This window comes from Eriocheir sinensis, chromosome 41, assembly GCF_024679095.1.
Source record: "Eriocheir sinensis breed Jianghai 21 chromosome 41, ASM2467909v1, whole genome shotgun sequence".
Classification (NCBI taxonomy): domain Eukaryota; kingdom Metazoa; phylum Arthropoda; class Malacostraca; order Decapoda; family Varunidae; genus Eriocheir; species Eriocheir sinensis.
The window spans coordinates 11,416,350-11,435,476 of record NC_066549.1 but is presented as its reverse complement, the minus strand read 5'-3'; the positions used below and the strand labels follow the sequence as shown (position 1 = coordinate 11,435,476).

At 39.3% G+C, this 19,127-nt stretch overlaps 1 protein-coding gene and 1 long non-coding RNA gene across 7 annotated transcripts in view; one reads left to right on the top strand and one right to left on the bottom strand.

The window, feature by feature from the left end:
• The window catches only part of LOC127009651 (nidogen-like), a 45,449-nt gene extending 28,106 nt beyond the window's left edge, over nucleotides 1–17,343 (top strand). For 4 of the 6 annotated variants that reach the window (XM_050882909.1, XM_050882911.1, XM_050882908.1 and 1 more), the window contains 14 exons: nucleotides 328–495; nucleotides 4,760–4,885; nucleotides 5,159–5,287; nucleotides 7,031–7,159; nucleotides 8,252–8,382; nucleotides 8,992–9,081; nucleotides 9,572–9,734; nucleotides 10,470–10,595; nucleotides 11,166–11,276; nucleotides 13,558–13,732; nucleotides 13,883–14,055; nucleotides 14,927–15,035; nucleotides 15,188–15,306; nucleotides 16,612–17,343. In XM_050882909.1, coding sequence (XP_050738866.1) covers nucleotides 328–495; nucleotides 4,760–4,885; nucleotides 5,159–5,287; nucleotides 7,031–7,159; nucleotides 8,252–8,382; nucleotides 8,992–9,081; nucleotides 9,572–9,734; nucleotides 10,470–10,595; nucleotides 11,166–11,276; nucleotides 13,558–13,732; nucleotides 13,883–14,055; nucleotides 14,927–15,035; nucleotides 15,188–15,306; nucleotides 16,612–16,754 — 1,892 coding nt within the window. In that variant the 3' untranslated portion in view covers nucleotides 16,755–17,343. The remainder of the gene's footprint in view (nucleotides 1–327; nucleotides 496–4,759; nucleotides 4,886–5,158; nucleotides 5,288–7,030; nucleotides 7,160–8,251; nucleotides 8,383–8,991; nucleotides 9,082–9,571; nucleotides 9,735–10,469; nucleotides 10,596–11,165; nucleotides 11,277–13,557; nucleotides 13,733–13,882; nucleotides 14,056–14,926; nucleotides 15,036–15,187; nucleotides 15,307–16,611) is intronic. The other 2 variants (XM_050882913.1, XM_050882912.1) reach the window with 1 other exon arrangement.
• On the bottom strand, nucleotides 15,210–16,714 carry LOC127009652 (uncharacterized). Its single transcript, XR_007762126.1, has 3 exons — nucleotides 16,571–16,714; nucleotides 16,093–16,175; nucleotides 15,210–15,358 (listed from the first exon to the last, which is right to left on the bottom strand). It is a non-coding gene; the product is annotated as an uncharacterized LOC127009652 (long non-coding RNA).
• Nucleotides 17,344–19,127: the final 1,784 nt, after the last annotated feature.

The following is a 19,127-nucleotide window of genomic DNA, read 5'->3' as shown; positions in this document are numbered from 1 at the left end:
ATGATGGATCCTTATAATCAGTAAGTTTAACAATGTGATGCATAAGGATAGGATATACTTAATTTGCTGTGTATGGAAATGTATGGCATTGCATAGTATTACATAAGTTTCATCCTTTAAAAAATGCTGACAGATTTGAGGACTTACGGAGCAAAAATTTACAATCTTCATGATCTTAATGTCAGTTTTCCTCTACACAGTTATTTTTTATGATTATTTTTTTTTTCATTTGCTCAATAATACTGCATTGTTTTATGTATTATTCACTTTGAAATAGTGAAGTGATATTTCAATTTACATGATGATAATATTTTACACCCAACATAGAAGAAGAATCAGAGGTGCATGAAGTGGCTCGGCCGCTGCCCGAGTGTTTCCACGGCAGGTGTTCATGCCCTCGAGGCTATTCATACGACTACACCCAAAATGCCTGTTTGTCCAGCAACACTCCAGGCTACAACTACAATATTCAAGGAGGAGGTCACGAACAAACTGGTAATGCCATTAAGAAAACACTGGAGTCATTTCAAAGTTTACTTCAAGGATGCCAAGTTACAAATCTTGTCTTCTCCACATTTATATTTTTTGCATTATATGCAGTGCCTACTATTCATGCTTTATTAATAGCTGACCATTTTATGCATTTGAAAACATTTTCTACAAGTCACCATACATGACAGCTTCATTCATATCCTTAGCATGGTGGGCTGCACCCCCAAGTTATGCTGTGGTTTGGCTTGAAGTATACTCCATAAGTGCATGGCATTGTCACAATTTTGCTGAGGAATGAAACCTTGCACATCAAAGAGAAATGTTCCTACCATACTGTCAAGTGGAGATAATGAAAGCCTTTGGCTAATATCATACAGGCATATGTGGGGCCTTGTCCTCTAGGCCACATTTCTTGGCCTTGACCTCAGCTTTGCCCACAGTACTCAACCATGGCCTCTGCCTCTGCTTCAGTCCTCAGTCTCACCCATGGCCTCTGCTTCCGCTTCAGCCCTCAATCCCAACTATGACCTCCGTCTCTGCTTCAGCCCAGTTTCAACCTTAGGGTCAGCAGAAAAGTATGAAGACATAACATTTCCAAGGTCTCATGATATTTTTTAGATGAGATCAGTGCAAATGTACCGTGAAGTGGAAGGGAAATGTACCCACTAGGTGTAACTACTAATGGACTAAGTTTAGTCACTCTCTCTTAGGCAATCTTTCCCTTCTTCACACCCACCATACCTTTCGTTCATTTGCCTCTTCCCCCTACTTGATTCCTCTTCCTGTCATCCCCTCTTCTATATCCACCTTCATTGTTGTGATAAACAGCTGCAGTTCACATCTTTTAGAGATTGGGGGTAGCCTGCTAGTTATAGTGGAAGGCACTTAGCTACTTGTATGCTCTCCTTATTTTGTTCAAATGGATGAAGTCATAGTAACTAAAGAGAAGATATATAAAATAATGGAGGAACTGGAAGAGAGGAAAGCAATAGGACCAGATGGAAGAAAGAATACAGAAATCAGCTAGCTGGTTGGACCAGTATATGATGCCATACAATGCTCGATATCAACTGGTAAAGTACCAGAGGAGTAGCAGAGGGCTGAGGTGGTCCCTATATATAAAAGTGGGAAAAAGGAAGAACCTCTGAACTGCAGACCAGTATCATTGACCAGTATAATTTGTAAAATATACGAGAAAGTGATAAAGAAACAATGGACAAAATTTCTAGAACACAATATAATTACAGAAAAACAGTATGGCTTTAGAAAAGGGCATTCATGTGTAACAAACTTATTGAGCTTTTACTCAAGAGTGACAGACATAACACAGCAACAGGCATCACTCCAGCAACACACAAGGACACAACAAAAAATGAGAAAAGGAAGATGCTTGAGAGACATAAAAAAATATAGCTTCCTGCAAAGAAACATAGAGGTTTGGAACAGGCTAAGTGAGGATGTAGTATCGGCGAAGGGTGTGCATAACTTTAAGGAAAAACTGGACAAATACAAATGTGGAGACGGGACCACACGAGCATAAGACCAGGCCCTGTATAACTACAACCAGGTAAATACAACTCAGTAAATACAGCCTCTTTGACCTCATCAAGAGAGGTTGGGGTTTCATTAATGGATGGGTCATTGTACACTATTTGTAAACCAACAATTGGGAGCTGTCTGCTTGAAATTTCCACATGACCAATAGATGAGCAAACATCTAGCCTGGCACTATAAGCACTGTAACACTGCAGCAGTGTAGTGACCTGCCATTTGCAGAAAAACCCTAAAACCCACTCAGCTAGGGGGGCACCTCTTTAGCTGAAAGGTAGTGGTGGCTTCCTGTCTGGCTGGTCGTGGGTTTGATCCCAGACATCGGAAATGTTTCTCTCTTTCTGAAGTAAGATCAGTTTCTCATGTGTTTCATAGCACAGATGTCGTGAATGATGGAAAGGGAACTAGTCAGAAGAAAAAACACTAAATTCCCATACAACAGTCACGACTACATACAACCCATGGATCAAGGCTGTATATATCCAATTAAGTAGCTCAACACATATGTTACTAACACCAGCTTTCTTTCCACCCCTCAACATTGTCACAGCCTCTTTGACCTCATCAAGAGAGGTTGGGGTTTCATTAATGGATGGGTCATTGTATACTATTTGTAAACCAACAGTTGGGAGCTGTCTGCTTGAAATTTCCCCCATATAAAGCTTCTCAAAGTATTCAGCCCAACAAGCCCTCTGTCCATCCATATCTGACACAAGGCAACCATCTCTTGCTTTGATGGTGCTCACATGAGTTGGAGGCTCAGAGCAGGGCTTCTTTATGTCTCTGTAAGCTGGAGGTAGGTCATTTACATTGAAATGACACCCAACATGCTAAGCAATATTTCAGACATACCTCTCTTTCTTTGTCTTTCCATAAAAGAGCTCTAGTGATACATGACAAAGCCATATTTGGTCATGATATTCTACCAAGCCTACGAGTTCAACTTCTTGATAGTCTTGTATATCTTCCTTGAGGCAAAGCTACTATGTACTTGACATAGGATGCTCTCCAATAATCCACTCCTTTGCAGCTTGTAGTCACAATTGATGGTATACCACAGTTCTTCAGGGTCTTCAAGGGTACCAAGAACAATGAACCAATTTGAGACTGTCACCGTATATTAATGAGCACACATGAAGTCTTTCAGTTTCTCAAGATGAAACACAGTTTGGTTACATCTTTACATTCTTTTTGACCTGACATGATCCATGAGCGCAGCAACAAGCATAGAACTCTTGTCATGCCCCGGGAGCTTGTTTTTCTATTTCCTTTATTTCCCAACACGTCCTCTGCGTGTATCAAAACACACGAGAAATTAATCACAACAAGGAGAGGGTATTCCCTGGCTGCCTGGGATTGAACCCGTGACCAACATGACGGGAGAGCCACTCTTTACCGAGTCGGCCAAAGAGGTACCCCACTGGCTAAGTGGGTTATGGGAGGCTCGTTCATCAGGCATAGTTGCCGCACTACACGACTTTTCCCTCTATGTAGATTCATTTCTGTGTGTTGAGACCTTAGACAGTGACCACTATCGGTTCACTATTCCACAACGTCCCCGTAGAGACATGCCTCCAACTCTCCCATTTTCTATTATCCTCGGAGAGCATGGGCCATCCTACCTGTTACCCCTTCGGGGAAACTCAACAGAACCGCAGGATAGGATCCCACCGCTGCCACCACTGTCATGCCCCGGGAGCTTGTTTTTCTATTTCCTTTATTTCCCAACACGTCCTCTGCGTGTATCGAAACACACGAGAAATTAATCACAACAAGGAGAGGGTATTCCCCGGCTGCCTGGGATTGAACCCGTGACCAACATAACGGGAGATCCACTCCTTACCGAGTCGGCCAAAGAGGTACCCCACTGGCTAAGTGGGTTATGGGAGGCTCGTTCATCAGGCATAGTCGCCACACTACACTCTGCAATGTGGAAAATTGCATTTCTGAAGCATGCTCCACTAAGTATTTACAAGGATGTGGTCAACCTCCTTAGCTACCCCTCCAGTGGAGCAGCTCTGGTTTCTGATATAAAAAAACAGTAGTCATCAATCTTCTTGATCTTACAAAATTCAGTAGAGAACTGTTGATGTTCCTGGTACTACAGCTATGAAGACCAGCACACAACTCTTATCCAGTCCTCTCAGTGCCAGTAGTGACAATAAAGTCGCCCAAAATGATGAGTGTGTCCTGAGGGGGGGTGCTGGTCTAATATGGAGTAGAGCTTGGTGTAGAACACCTACTTTTCAGTTACACACATCTCAGTAGGAGTGCACACTGCAGTAAGAGACAAAGTCCAAAGTGTAAGTCAGACTCACACCATGTGCTTATCAGTCAATAGTACCCTCAACAACAAATGACTGCAGCCTGCTTGAGATGCACTGATAATGCATGGAACATAACTCAGATTGTCAGCTTTTGCTAAAGGAGTCGGATTGTCGAACAAATTACATTAACGTTTTTTCTTTCTTCAGCAATAAATAATTGAGGTTTTCTTGTGTTAAGTTAATTTATGTTCTAAGTAAATCATTTTAAAAGACACTTTGTTCATATTTTCATAAATAATAAGGACTAGTATGCTTACTTAAAAAAAAATAATTCAACCGAGTTGCAAAGATGGGACCTGGGTTTGGTTAGTTTTGAGACATTTAACATTATTATTGCAGGTTTTCACAGCGAAACATTTTTTATTTTTTTATTTTTTATTTTTTTATAGCTTCCTGCCATGATGTCAACAACTGCCACCCCAATGCTCAGTGTATGTATGACAGCTACATCCAGAGCTACTCATGTCGGTGTAATGCTGGGTATGATGGGGATGGAATCTACTGCAATAAGCTGGGTAAGGTTATTCTCTATAAAATTTGTTTTATTATTTGGGGAATGTAGGTGCTATAAACTAACCAAGTTGAGGGTGAAGATGGATGGAACAAAAGTGAATAATGAAATCAAAAGCAATTCTAAAATTTATTGTGATATTTAGCTGGGCCAGTAAATCGATATGCAAAATTTATCTGGGCCAGTAAATTGGTGTCTGCAGTTACTTTGTACACATTTTTCCTCCTAATTTTGTCAAGTAGATTCATGATATCAGAATACAATCCTTTTCGTACAGATGTGTCATGTGATCGTGTGGACATTTGCCACATTCACGCTCAGTGCATCTTTGATGACCAGACCCTTCAGCATGTATGTGTGTGCTTAGCAGGCTACCAAGGTGATGGTCAAGTGTGCACTCCACAGGGTAAGTGTGATTACATTACTTCTCTTGAAACTTAATTTTGCTTTGCAAATGCTGTCCCCTTACATGCTCTAGTACATGTGGATATAAACTGAACCTGTTACCTTCCATACTTAAACATTCAAATTGTAAGCAAACCTATGGATTCCTGATGTACCTGCCTGGTAAACTGGGTGGTTTCATCATTTTATGCATGTTTTCCAAGAGGCTGCAACTCGTCTATGAAGGACATAAGGTTTCCTTGCTTCTCAAAACTTCACTGGTACACTGAAGCTTGCTCCACACAGTATTTTCTGGCAGCATCTGATACTTATCCATCATAAATGGAAAGAAGTGCTACAGACATAAAATATTTGGTGATATGTGGCAGTCCAAGCAGGAATCTAGCAGTATCAAAGGAGATCCCAGAGTGCTTCTCAGTGCACTGAACAGGGGTGTGTGATGTCAACGTGGCTTTTTAATGGGTTTATGGACAATTGTATGAGAGAAATGAAAGCCAGAGTTCAAGGCTGAAAGTGAGAGGTACAGAGAAATCATTGGTCTGTTTGTAGATGATACAGTGTTGGCAGTTGGCAGAGAAGGAGGGGATGCTGTAGAGGATAGTGGATGAGTTTGACAGGGTGTGTAAGATGATAAAGCTGAGATATCGAGTGAATGCTGGAAAAAGTAAGGTTATGGTATTTGAGAAGGCGAGAGAGTAGGTCATTGATTTTGCAAAGCCATACAGAGTTATAGCAGAAAGCACAACAAAGCGTAGGATAAGGTTAGGGGAGGAGAGAATGGAGGAGGTGACTAAGTTTAAATATTTAAGGGCAGTTTTATGTAAGAATGGAAGTATGGAAGGGGAGGTGAGGGAAAGTGCATTGGAGAGAGTTTTGAAAGAAAGAAGTGTGAGCATAGAGGTAAAGAAAGGAATAAGGAACAGTATTATCCTGCCAACTCTTGTCATATGCTTCAGAGACACGGACATAGAATGCAGCACAGCAGTCGAGAATACGTGCAGTGGAAATGGCTTGTATAAGAGGTGCATGTGGTGTTTCAGGATGGGATGGAGAAAGTAATGAAAGCGTGTATGAGAGGTTTGGTATGAGTGTGACAGCGAAAAGAGTGGATTGTGGAGTGGTCGAGTGGGTGAAGTGTGGTGTACCGAGATGGTTTGGACACTTAATGAGAATGGGGGAGAATGAATTTGTGAAGAGAGTGTATGAGGGAAGGATTGAAGGAGGGGGTGTCAGGGGAAGACCACCTGTAAAGTGGACCAATAGGGTGAGCAAGTATTGGAGCAAGAGAGTTGAAGCAACAGGATGTAGTGTGTGGAGAGGGAGTGCCAGAACAGGGATCAAGAGATGGAGACACTTCTGCCGCGGCCATGCCTTGGAGGGAAGTTCCCAAGAGGGAGCAGGGCATCAGATATAGCCAGATATACTTCACCCAGTCAAATTTAATTATTTCCTTATTCCAGAGCAACTTGGCTATCTTATTTTTGATGGCCCGAGACTTGGATAAAAATTCTCCAAACAGGCCTTGAACCATGGTGATCCATTAGGCTAGAGACTCTGAAGTGTCTGCCTCCCATATCAGGGGCCTGGGTTTGAATCGAATCCCAGGCAGAATGTTTTGAAAAAGATTTACTCTACATTTCGTATGTTTTGTGGCTCCAAGATGTAATACATAATGATGGGAAGCGAGCCCCACCAGACAGTTTCTTTACAAACATTTCTCCATAAATCTTCCTGTCTCCAACAGATGAATGCAACAGTGTAGTAGACTGTGATGTGAATGCACAGTGCTTATATGACAGCTCCAGCCAACGCTACAAGTGTTCCTGTAATGAGGGTTACGAAGGAGATGGTCGCCTCTGCACTCCAAGGAGAGGCAAGTAGAGTAGTCTTGCAGATATTTTATTTCCTTTCTTGTTTTCTAACCAATTGCTCAGTCTTGAAGTGTTGTGAGGCAAGTAGAGCACTGTTAACCCGTAAAGCATCGGCAAATATGACACCTTGTGATTTCGCCAGTGCCGGCCACATCTTGGATTTTTTTTCTTAGCGAAACCAGTCTTAAATGATGTGAAAGGAATGGAAATCTCCGTCATTGCACCCAAAACTGACTGGAAGTGGTATTATGGCGCACAAGATATTCCGCACTAGAGTTAGTGGCTTAGCGTAACCTTATGTATTTAGTTTTTTCACTTACTCTTTTTCTCACACTTCGAGCAATAAGTTGGAGACATAAATAACATCATTACTGTGTTGAGATGAAAACAACATGTCATATTTTAGCTTCAAGAAATTATAGTCACGAAAAAAGCCCTTTCTTGTATGATTTGTTTTGCGTAATTGATTTTTTCTTTTTCTGCAGCTGTCTTGGTGGTGTGTGTGTGTATTTACCTCGTCGTATTTACCTAGTTATAGTGTTACAGGGCCTGGGCTTTACGCTTGTGTGGTCCCGTCTCCGTATCTACATTTATCCAACTTTTCCTTAAAGCTTTGCACACTCCTATATCACTTCTATATCAGGAAAAGGATGGGAGGAGGGCGACGTATCTCATATGTCGCCGACACTCTAATGTCTGAGAGCGGCTGACGTATCTCTTACGTCTCTGATGCTTTACGGGTTGATATGCTTCACTTCCTTATTTTATTTTTTATAATCATCCTTTGAGAATTTGAAAATGCATGTCTCATCATATATTGAATCTTATCCTTTTAATGCACAGAAGAACTGAAAGTTACAAGAAAACAATGGTGATCATGAGGTTGATAATGATTAATGTTGGTCATAATAGTGTAATTCTTGTAGATTTGTAGATATGAATGGAGTTCAAGCGACATCAGTAAAGAACAAGTTAAGAACATATTTAATGACGATATACCAGACAGCAAATGCTGAAAGGGAGAGGGCAGGGTTGCCCCTTGAGAAATGAGCCTCTGTTTTTCAGATGACGATTGTTTACTATTCATATTTCAGAGGCGGGCTGCAACATCATCAACAATTGTGATCCCAATGCAGACTGCATCTATGACACATATGCTCTAGGTTATCGCTGCCAGTGCCTGGATGGGTACCAGGGTGATGGCCTTTTCTGCTCCCCTGTTCAGGTGTGCATTTAACTAGTTGTCAAGAAATTTTAGGCAGTTTTGTTTAAAATGATGATAGTTATTGCTATATCATTAAATAATCTTGCTCTCATAACATTGAATTTAGTGATAGTAGGCATTTTGTTTAAAGTAGTACTTAGTTAATTATCTTGTGGTTATCAAAATACCTGTGCTGAGTAATGCTCCATCAAGGAAATACACTTTAACCTATGCCCCAAACATTACATATAATACCTATAAATCATTTAGCTGAAGATTACAAAATGTGAATAAAGGATAACTTCCAACAGGAACAGAAGAAACCATTTGTGAAAGTAACATTGAATCAGGGAGATGGTTGCTTGTGTTCCTGCATAATATTTGAGGGGGTGTTACACAGCCTTACAGGAGGGGGAGGAGGATGTATATTTGAGTGGGGAAACTTATATAATTTGAATGAACCCTTATGTTAAAGCAAATGCAGTGCCTAATCTTCAATTACATAGGTTTTTGGTCACTCACATTTCTCTCCAAGATGATCACTTCACACTTACTCCCATTCTTATGCCCAGCCTTTCAGTATCACCAATTTATTTTTGAAGAATATGCAGTGTAAATATTGTATTCCAGATTGGCTGTAACATTCTTCAAAACTGTGGGGAGAATGCTGTATGTTCCTACAATGTGGAGGCCAAAGGATATCGCTGCAGTTGTCAGGAGGTAAGTGAAAAGTTTATGGGGCTAGATAGTAGTAAAATAAGTTTGACTAGGTGAACTAATTCATGCCTCCTCTGTCCAATAAATTCACTGCGGCAATGCCTTTATTATGGTGACAGTCAATAATATAATAATAGTATTCTTGTCACCTTAACCAGGCCACTTAACCTTGGGTATGCCTACATATGGCTTGATGCCAACTTATTGATTATAGTACATGCAGTCAAGTCAAGGCACAAAAAGATTGAGTGTATAAAAAGTGTGTATGAACCCATTTTTTATCCCTGAAAATCCTCGAGATATCCCCAAAGCTGGCAACTTATTAGTTTACATAGAAATAGGGATAAACAGAAAATGTTTTCATAACTGCATCATACATTTTACTTGTGACTTTTGTTTTTATTTTTATCTGACCTCCCCTACTTAGTGTTTATTGTAGGGAAAATAGAGTTAATATGATGACTAAAGTTTTACCTCATTATTCTCTCAATAGGGCTTTGAGGGAGATGGATTCTTCTGCAAGTCTTCAAGATCCTGCCAGTTTGACCCTACAGTGTGCCATCCACAGGCCATCTGTGTTTCAGAGCCACTGTCTCCTTATGAATATAAATGTCAGTGTCAGAAGGGCTTCACTGGTGATGGACTAACTTGTCAAGGTAAATTCTACCTAAGTGAACTTTAATCCCTTTTTATAAGATGTTTGATTAATTTTGCCTTTTAAAATATGGAGCATAAACCACGGGAAAATGCCTAGCTTGCTGTTCTTTACACATTATACAGAATGGGAGGATTCTAATCAGTCCACAAAACAGTCTGGTCTCCAATAAGTTTAGGTTCTTGGGTACTTTAGATATTAATGTTGAAATTCAACTAGTATGATGGAGAGAAACTGGATGAGCTCGAGTAGAATGTTTCATGAGGAAGGGCTGGGGGGGGAGGCACACATGCAACAGCACTTTCATATAAAAATGCTATGCAATTGAAGCCTTTGTCTATTTCATGAGGTGCATACTCCAAAGAGAGGTCTTGAAGAGAGCTAGACAGCCTCTGAAAGGGTAAAAATATTGGCCCTGATGAAGTAAATCGCCCAGGATCTTTTCACTGTGGCATAATAAACAACAAAGTGGATAAATTAACCCCATAATGATGTTGATGCCTCTGGCGTCATATAGTTCTATCAGACATGGGCAACGAGTATAATGCCAGCGCCGGAGAGCGAGAAGCTATCTGGAATTTCAAAGTTCATTTTCCGCTGACTTTTGCGTTTGGGGGATCTCCCGAGAAAACTTTTGCAGTCAAAGGGGGTTAAAAATACCTACAATCTGAACAGGCATGCATTCTTACTTACTCACTCATCCAGCATGTCCTTATTAATTTATTCATATTGACAGAGGCAGCAAATCACGAGAAGGACATTCTGCTCCTCAATCAGGGACTGGCTGTCCTGCGGATGCCAGTTGATCCACAAGGAGGGAGAAGTTATATCATTCACTTTGAGGCATTCATGACAGCTGTAGGTGAGTTAAGACAATGTTCATGTCTTTTTTATCCTTTTCTTTTAGGTCACTTGAAATTCCTACCCTATATATACAGGAAATCATAGTTGGGGTAATACAATCTGGATTTTTATATCTTTACCATTTGATGACTTCATCTGGATAAATTAATAATACCAAGTTCAAAGTTCATTTCAATGAATCATCCTTTACTCCCTGGTTTATGGATTATACATGGTCTGTTGTGCTGCTAAAACTTTGCACCAGGCCCAATTATTTCTTTCAAAACACATGAAAAAGGTCTGCTTGGGAGAAGAAACCATGAAGCATTAATAACAGTATAGTTCAACAGCTTTCACCAGGGCAGACTCAAACCTGTGACCAGAAAGATGGAAAGGCCATCTACTGATGTGCTAAAGAGACTTCTGTTAGCCAAGAGAAATATGGGGCCTATTTCTGCATCTTCTCTGTCATAACAATTTTATTCTTCACTTACTCCCATTCTAATTCCTCAGAATGTGAACTAATGACTTAGTTTGAATTCGTTTTGCTTTCAGAACATTAGATTTTAAGCCAGTATTTAATCTCTAGGAGCGGATATAGACTGTTTGGCGGGCCGCTTCTACTGGACAGATGTGAGATCATCCTCTATCCGATCATCCAAGTATGATGGCACTGAACGCCGACCAATGGTCACCCAAGGTTTGTGTGTACAAGGGAGTTTAGCATAAAAGCATTTAGAATCAGTGTAAATATACTATTTTTTTATTATGTGAATTCAGGAAACACTCAATTTTCTGATATAATCTAAGGAAGGATTGCTGATAAAACCCTAGAATCCAAATTTTTCCACCAAATATTCAGTTAAACACTTAACTGTATAGCTCCCTTAGCTTGCTTATCAGCTGTAGCTTATGCCTGAAACTTAAATGAACACCCTTTTTTTAACATGCATGCTTTGAAGTTCATACTGATGGTTGCAATAATATCAATGAAAGTTAATGTTAATGCAAAGTGTATCGTCCTCATGCTCATAGCCAGACATAACAAAAACACTGGGCGACATCTCATGAATTACTATTGAAAGCTGGAAAATGTTTGTTGTGAAGCCATTGCTGTTTCCAGAAATTATTTGAAATAACACCAAAAATGAATTAATGTTGACTGTCCTCATAATCACAGCCAGACATACAACACACACACAGCAGTGGGGAGGAATGGGCAGAAAGTTTATCGAGTGGATGAACAGGGGCGTTCCTAGACATTTTAGGCCAGGGATTCCCAATGAGGATGGGGTGAGAGGCGAGCACAATGAGCCAAAGCAGCTGAGGGGTTTAGTGGGGTGCTGTTAGCCCACCCCCCACCAGGAAAATTTTTAGAATATGAGCAATTGTAGAATCATTTTAAAGGCACTTGTAAATGCAAATTTCAGACATTTATATATATATAAAACTATATATATACTGAATATATTGAATATCCATATATATCCAGTTATATATATATGATAAATGGTATATATGAGGATAACAGCTATATATATGTATATGATATATATATATAGAGTTAAATGAATCAATATTGCTGGAAGGGACTCCATTATGTAAAGGGAGATAGATCAGTGAAGGGAGTTAGAACAGAGTGAATCATGACTGGAGGGAGAACAAAGTTGAATACTGTGAAGGGAAGGCCCAGAAGGTAGAACATAGTGAAATGGTTCAATTGGAGGTAGAACAGAGTGATAGGAGGTAGAACAAAGTGATGGGAGAAAGAACAGAGTGATTGGAGGAAGAACAGAGGAAGATGTCCAAATATAAATGGCCCTTGACCATTTTTTAGCTGTCCTTCTGCCTATATAGCAATGGTTAAATTCATTTATGAAGGATTACTTTACAGGAAGAGAAATGAGGACGGTGATTAGGGAAGAGAAATCAAATTGGAGGAGATTAGAGAGTGGAGTTCGCAAAGTTAATAAGTGAGGATGGAGGAAAACTGAAAAACTGCAAAAAGACCTGGATAGAGTGTAAAGAAGGAGCCAGTTATGGGAGATGGAATCTAATGCAAACAAATGCCATGTTATGGAAATGGGGAAAAGTAAAAAAAGACCGAGGAAAACATAGAGGATGGGAGAAGAAAACTTAAAGGTAGTACATGAAGAAAAAGACTTGGGAGTAATGATGCAAGACACACTATCCCCAGAAAAGCACATAAACAAGCTATTTGGAGAAAGCTACAGGATAATGCAAAATATACGGGTATCATTCCATTTTATGGATGAAGAAAATAATAACAACACTGATAAGACCAAAACTAGAATATGCTACAGTTGTATGGTCACCTCACAAAAAGAAGGATATCAGAAAGTTGGAGAGGATGCAGAGAATTGCAACTATAATGGTCCCAGAACTCTCAAATATGACGTATGAAGACAGATTGAAGGACTTGACGACACTGGAACAAAGAAGTAAGAGAGGAGATCTGATCACACTGGATGAGGTGGATAGATGATCTCTTCTCAACTGTGAGAATGCAGGGGCTGAGAGGACATGGAAAGAAACTTAATAAAGGAACCTGTTTGAGTGACTTGAAAAAGGATAGTTTACCACATAGAAGTGTTAACACATGGAACAGCTTGCGGGAAGATGTGGTAGAGGCAAGCATGCAGTGTCCAACAAATGAAGGAAAGGTTGGAAGATGTGGTAGAGGCAAGCATGCAGTGTCCAACAAATGAAGGAAAGGTTGATGAATGCAGATATGGAGACGAGACTATTAGAGCTTAGCTCGGGCCTGGTAGACTACAAATAGGTAAAAATACACACACACACACACACAAAAAAAAATGCTGTTGTATGCACTAACTGGTAGACAGCATGATTTAAAGTCAACATTCATATCATGGTATATCAGTATTTTTTTATTACTGTTTTGAATATCATAATGATGTATATTTATAGTCAAAGTAAGCTTAAAATATGTTTTTCAGGTAACATCGGATTTCCTGAGGATATAGCAGTTGACTGGGTATCTAAAAACATCTACTGGACAGACTCATCAAATGATGTTGTGTCTGTAGCTTCTATTGAGGATGGAAAGCAACTTACAGTCATTAAAGATGGACTCGTCAACCCTCGAGGCATTGCTGTCCATCCCGGATATGGGTGAGTTAGCAAGACACTGCGAGACAAGTTGTATTGATGCAACTTCAATTTTACATCTGTTTACAGAAAGAAAAAGATAAATGACATTTACTTTAAATTTTTAGCCTTTGTATAAATGTATCACCAATTTCATTTATTTGATACCCACAGGTTACTCTTTTGGAGTGACTGGAATAGACTCGCTCCAAAGATTGAAGCTTCCGATTTAGATGGATCAAATCGCCGAGTGATAGTGGATGAAGATATTTCATTGCCCAACTCTTTGGTTGTGGATTATGAAACCAACACACTCTGCTGGGCTGATGCTGGAACTAACAAAATAGGTCAGTACTTAACCCTTATGATCCGTGATAAAAATGTAAACACTAATTCTGGATGCGTAGATAAACAGTGGGTGCAATGACCCATACACACAAAATCGTTTTATGCTTGTGCAAAAATGCACTCCTTATTAAACAAAACCGAGATAATTATACTTCAAATGACATAAACAAATGTAATAACTGATAAAGGGAAATCACAAAAAATATTAAATAAATCATTACCTCTGGCCAATAACAAGAAAAAGTATACATCTTGTGTAGAACAAAAGACATTGTTATGTCTCCAATATCTTTAAATTTCAACCCTGAAACACTCAAGTATTTGTAGAGGTTTATAATTATTAGTTATTTCAACAATAAATCTCCAAAATATGATCAGATATGAAGGATACCATGAGCAGATTTATGCAGAACACACAACACCCACACTACTGTCTACAGTACCCCCCCAAGTATCGAGCTTGTTTTATTCCAAAGGTATGGCGCTAAACTCGAGAATCATGAAACTCTAGGTATTGAAAACACTGAAAAAGCGCTAATTTGTTCCAGCCTGTGGAGAAATTGACTTTTTTTTTCTTCATTCCCTTGTTATCTCAAAATACATAATTTGAAAAAGGAAGAAAATGGGAAGAGATGAACAGGTCGTTTTGAAGCCTCAGCTGAAGGCAGCTACCTTACAATTGCCTGACAGTTCTGAAAACATGCTTGATGCATAAATGCCTTCCGAGTATCTTTCAAATAGAATTACTTTGTTTTACATTTTACATATGGAAGATACTATAATGGGAAGAAAAGACATTTAATTTTTTTTTGTCCCAGAAGTAATGTGGTATGACTTTTTATGATAAATTATATAATTTATGTATTTTAGAATGTGTTGGCGTGCAGGGCAGTGGCCGCAGAGTGGTGACAACAGGACCACGTTATCCATTTGGTCTCACCATATCGGGCCAAAACTTCTATTACACTGACTGGAATGAGTGAGTTATGCAGAATGTTAATATATTAAGTAATAGTCACTGTAAATAGTAAAGCCATTCTCTTTTGATAAGGCTCACTTTGAAAATATAAGTGTATGTATATATAAGTGTGAATTCAAGACTAGTATACTAACAGAACTTTAACCATTCAGCACGAAGATCCACACAGTTGATCGATATTCTGGTGCTGAGTCTCCTGCTCGAGTCCCACCTCCCGGGGGCTCCGGCAAGTTGTATGGGATATCAGCAGTGCCTGAGTCTTGTCCTCCAGGTGAGTGCTGTTGTGATGCAGCAAAACCTCTTCTTCAGAAGTAAAGGTAGCCCTAGAAAATATAAGTGTGAATTAATATTAAGGTTACATATTTCTTTACTTAGCTCATTTGCTACACAAGCTTGGTAAATTTTAACATCATTAGATTAAACCATGATTGTACAACTATAACACGATTTTCAAAACTTGATAGGGTAAAAAAAAAAATAATAATAATAATTAGGGTGAGTAGAAGTCAGGGAATAACATTTAATGTTTATACCACTTTTTACTTGGTATTGATATTGGCAGTAATTGTGCAATTTTTGAATGAAACTTGTTCTCATACATAACATCCTCCTGAATATGATGGTACTCTCTGATTTTCAATGAAGTGTGATATGGAAGTACAAACATCATATTTCTATTTCTACTCATCATAATTACTTCATATTTTTACCACACTGGGTTTTGAAAATCATGTTACAGTTGTACAATCACTACTTAGTCCAATGCTGTCAACAAAAACCCTATATTGTGTAACAAATAAGTTAAGAAAAATATGAATATTTTCTAAACCTATGTGATTGTGTTGAGTGATGGAGACATCAGTCACCCTGTCTATCAGCAGCATTCTAACCTACTTGGCTATGGATCATCCAGCCACTACTAAGACAGATCCAGCTTAAGTGAATGGACTATAGCAAAATATGATCCAGGACACCCATTGAACTAATTGAGGGGCAGACTGATCTGAGAATCAAAGTTCCCATAAGTTTGAAATCCTGCACCTATGGCAGTACTTACAGGTGCAGTACTTGTTATGTTATTGTCACAGGCCTTGCCCATGCCAGAAGAGTCATCCATATCTCTTGGAATCCATGTAGTTACTGTAGAAGGGCAGCAAAGTAAAACAATATCAGACATGAGAGATGTAAACAGTAAGGCAACTGGGTAAACACTGACTTGTAAAGAGCAAAAAAAAGCTGCAGTTGAGGAGTGAATTTGAAAACACATGTCTGCCAACTCTAACGTTATCCAGCTTATACCGACGCTTAGAAAGTGTTTGAGATATCGACAGTTTAACTTATAATGATCCAACTTTGGGAGGTTTCACTGCACCTTCTTTTCCCATCATGGACAATGGCAGCAGTCTCTCATAATACAGGAAATGTAGAATCAGCTATGTTTAACTTATTTGAATTTTAAAATAAGACATCAGGTTATTATATAATAGATGTCAATGTGTACATGACAGACTGTTTTTACACATGACCTTGCTCACTTAAAATAATATGGTGTTAAATGTTGTTAATGTTGTTACAGTATCCAATGCATGTGCTGTGGATGACGGCGGGTGTCCCTCCACTCACTTGTGTCTGCCAAACAGTCGGGGCGGCCGCACCTGTGCCTGCCCCGACCCTGCCAGCCAAGATGAGGTCACCTCGTGCCAGACATACACCTACTGAACATCAACACTCTGAAATAAAGCTGTAGTTAATTCATCATAGCATTTACTGAAGCAATAAAACTGCATATTTTCTCAGTATCTAACCCTGCTAAGGCCCCAGGAAAATATTTTTCTATCATTTTGTATTGCTAATAATATAGCTTATGAATTACAACTGATACTTTGGTAATTTCTGAGGTTTGTAACCAGCAGTAGTTTCATTAGAAATACCACTGTGCACCTGTCGATACTGTTGAAATGAAAAGTTCAGTATCCATGGGATACTTGTTGGAAGTACGTAAGATATATATGAATATTTTTACCTATACAGTATAAGCTGCAATACAGGAGCACAGCTGAGTGATGCCCCAAAATCATTTAGATCCAATTAAGTAGAACCTCAAGGCCATGGAATTTTGAAAATGTAAAGTTAATTTAATGCCACTCTTAGATTTGTACATTAGATAGGATAAACATAGTAATGTATAATTTTATGTATTGTCTTGTGTTGTTTTGTTTTCTTCATGTAATAGTTAATTTATATGTTAGTATTTCTCCCTGACTGTAGATGGGACTGAAAAGACAAAGGAATAAAAATTATAAATAAGGCACAGGTATCGTGTACTGCTTACATCACCTACCTATAGCTCTGATGTCCTGTTTCATCCAAGAACTGCCAGAATAATCTGTCAAACTATATGGTTGTCTTCCAAGAACTAACCTTGAGGAGGTGGCCATGGCAGGAATGTTTCCACTTCCTTTTTGCAATACTATTCACCCCCCTCCCACCTACCATCATAATGCATTCCTCAGTAGTATCAGTTCCCTTTGTTTGGGGTCTCCCTGAGATCCCCAGCACTGCTACTTAATTTAATTACATCCAACACATAATCAGACTCCACTTTTGGTTTTAGACCTGAGAGGTGTTTTGATAATTCTGAGACTTTCTTTACCAACTTTTGCAACATTCATGGTCTGCCGCAATGATGCATATCTTTCTATTTTCTATCGATATTTTCATGCTGGCTGCTCTAATGAACTTGGTAACTATATGTGTAATGCGGGGGAAAACATAAAAATCATTAACCTTAAATAACTGAGGTATTAACTGAATCATATGATCGCAAGACGTGTCTGCCCTGCGTCTTGCAACCACATGATTCAGTTAATACCTCAGTTATTTAAGGTATTGATTTTTGTTTTCCCCCACATTACATATGCCTTCCCCCCTTCCATGACCCTACATTCAACTTTCTACTCTAATCATCCCAATACTGTCCAACTCCCTTAATTAAGCAAGAGGTAACAAGCATCTATATTCTTTCATCCCTGACGTTGGTAAACACTGGAACAGCCTTCCTTTGTCTGTATTTTCTCCTGCCTACGACTTGACCTCCTTCAAGAGAGGAGTATAATTTGACTGAAGGTGCATGTACAACTACAATGCTCTTTTCATAGCTCAATAAGGGTAAAAACAATTAAAGTAATAATGGTGAGAAGTCAGAATAACAATGTTTATATTAATTTTTTTAAACTCCTTCCTTGTCTCCTCTTAAATGGCACTCTATATTAAATAGGGAAGGACCATCATACTAAAATTTTATGTATACAAGAACAAAACAACTAGTGTGTTGGATGCCAGAAATATCAGATACCCTCCCTCCCACCAGCCAATCAGCAGCGTCTTTATATAGGGCTACTAAAGTAAGAGCTAGGGATCCACTTTAATATGTTAACTGCGTCTTGGGCCACTGGTGTACCACTGATTATGTTCCCTCCTTGGGAGTTGGTACACCGGTGCCACAATAATGATTTAACAAACAAATGCAATGTCATTTTCACCTGCATAAAAGTTGACAGAACATTCTTTAACTTTTGATACATTTTGCAGGAGACATCAAGAATTTTGAAAGAAACTGGAACAATTTCATCATCACCATCATAATCATCGTTTAACGTCCATTTATTCCCTATGGTGGGGTTGGACAGGATATAAGCCTCCTCCACTGTTGCCGGTCCATAGCCATTTTCTTTCGTGATGTTCAGTATCCTCATAACTTCCTCCACCACCCTTCTCCACGTCTTCCTTGGCCTTCCTGGTGGTCTTCTGCCCTCTACCTCAAAGTTTAGTGCTCGTCTCAGGATGTGTTGATCTCCTCTTCTCACATGTCCAAACCACCTTAATCTGGTCTTACTCAGTAACTCCTCCAGGGCCTCCAGGCCACTCTTTCTCACCACTTCTTCATTTGAAATTCCATCTTGCCATCTGATTGCCATAAAATATCTAAGCACTCTCACATCACACCTTATCAATAGTGCTTCCAGCTGTTTCGTCGTAGCCCAAGTCTCTGCCCCATACAGGAGCACCAATTAATCTCACACACGCTCTGTA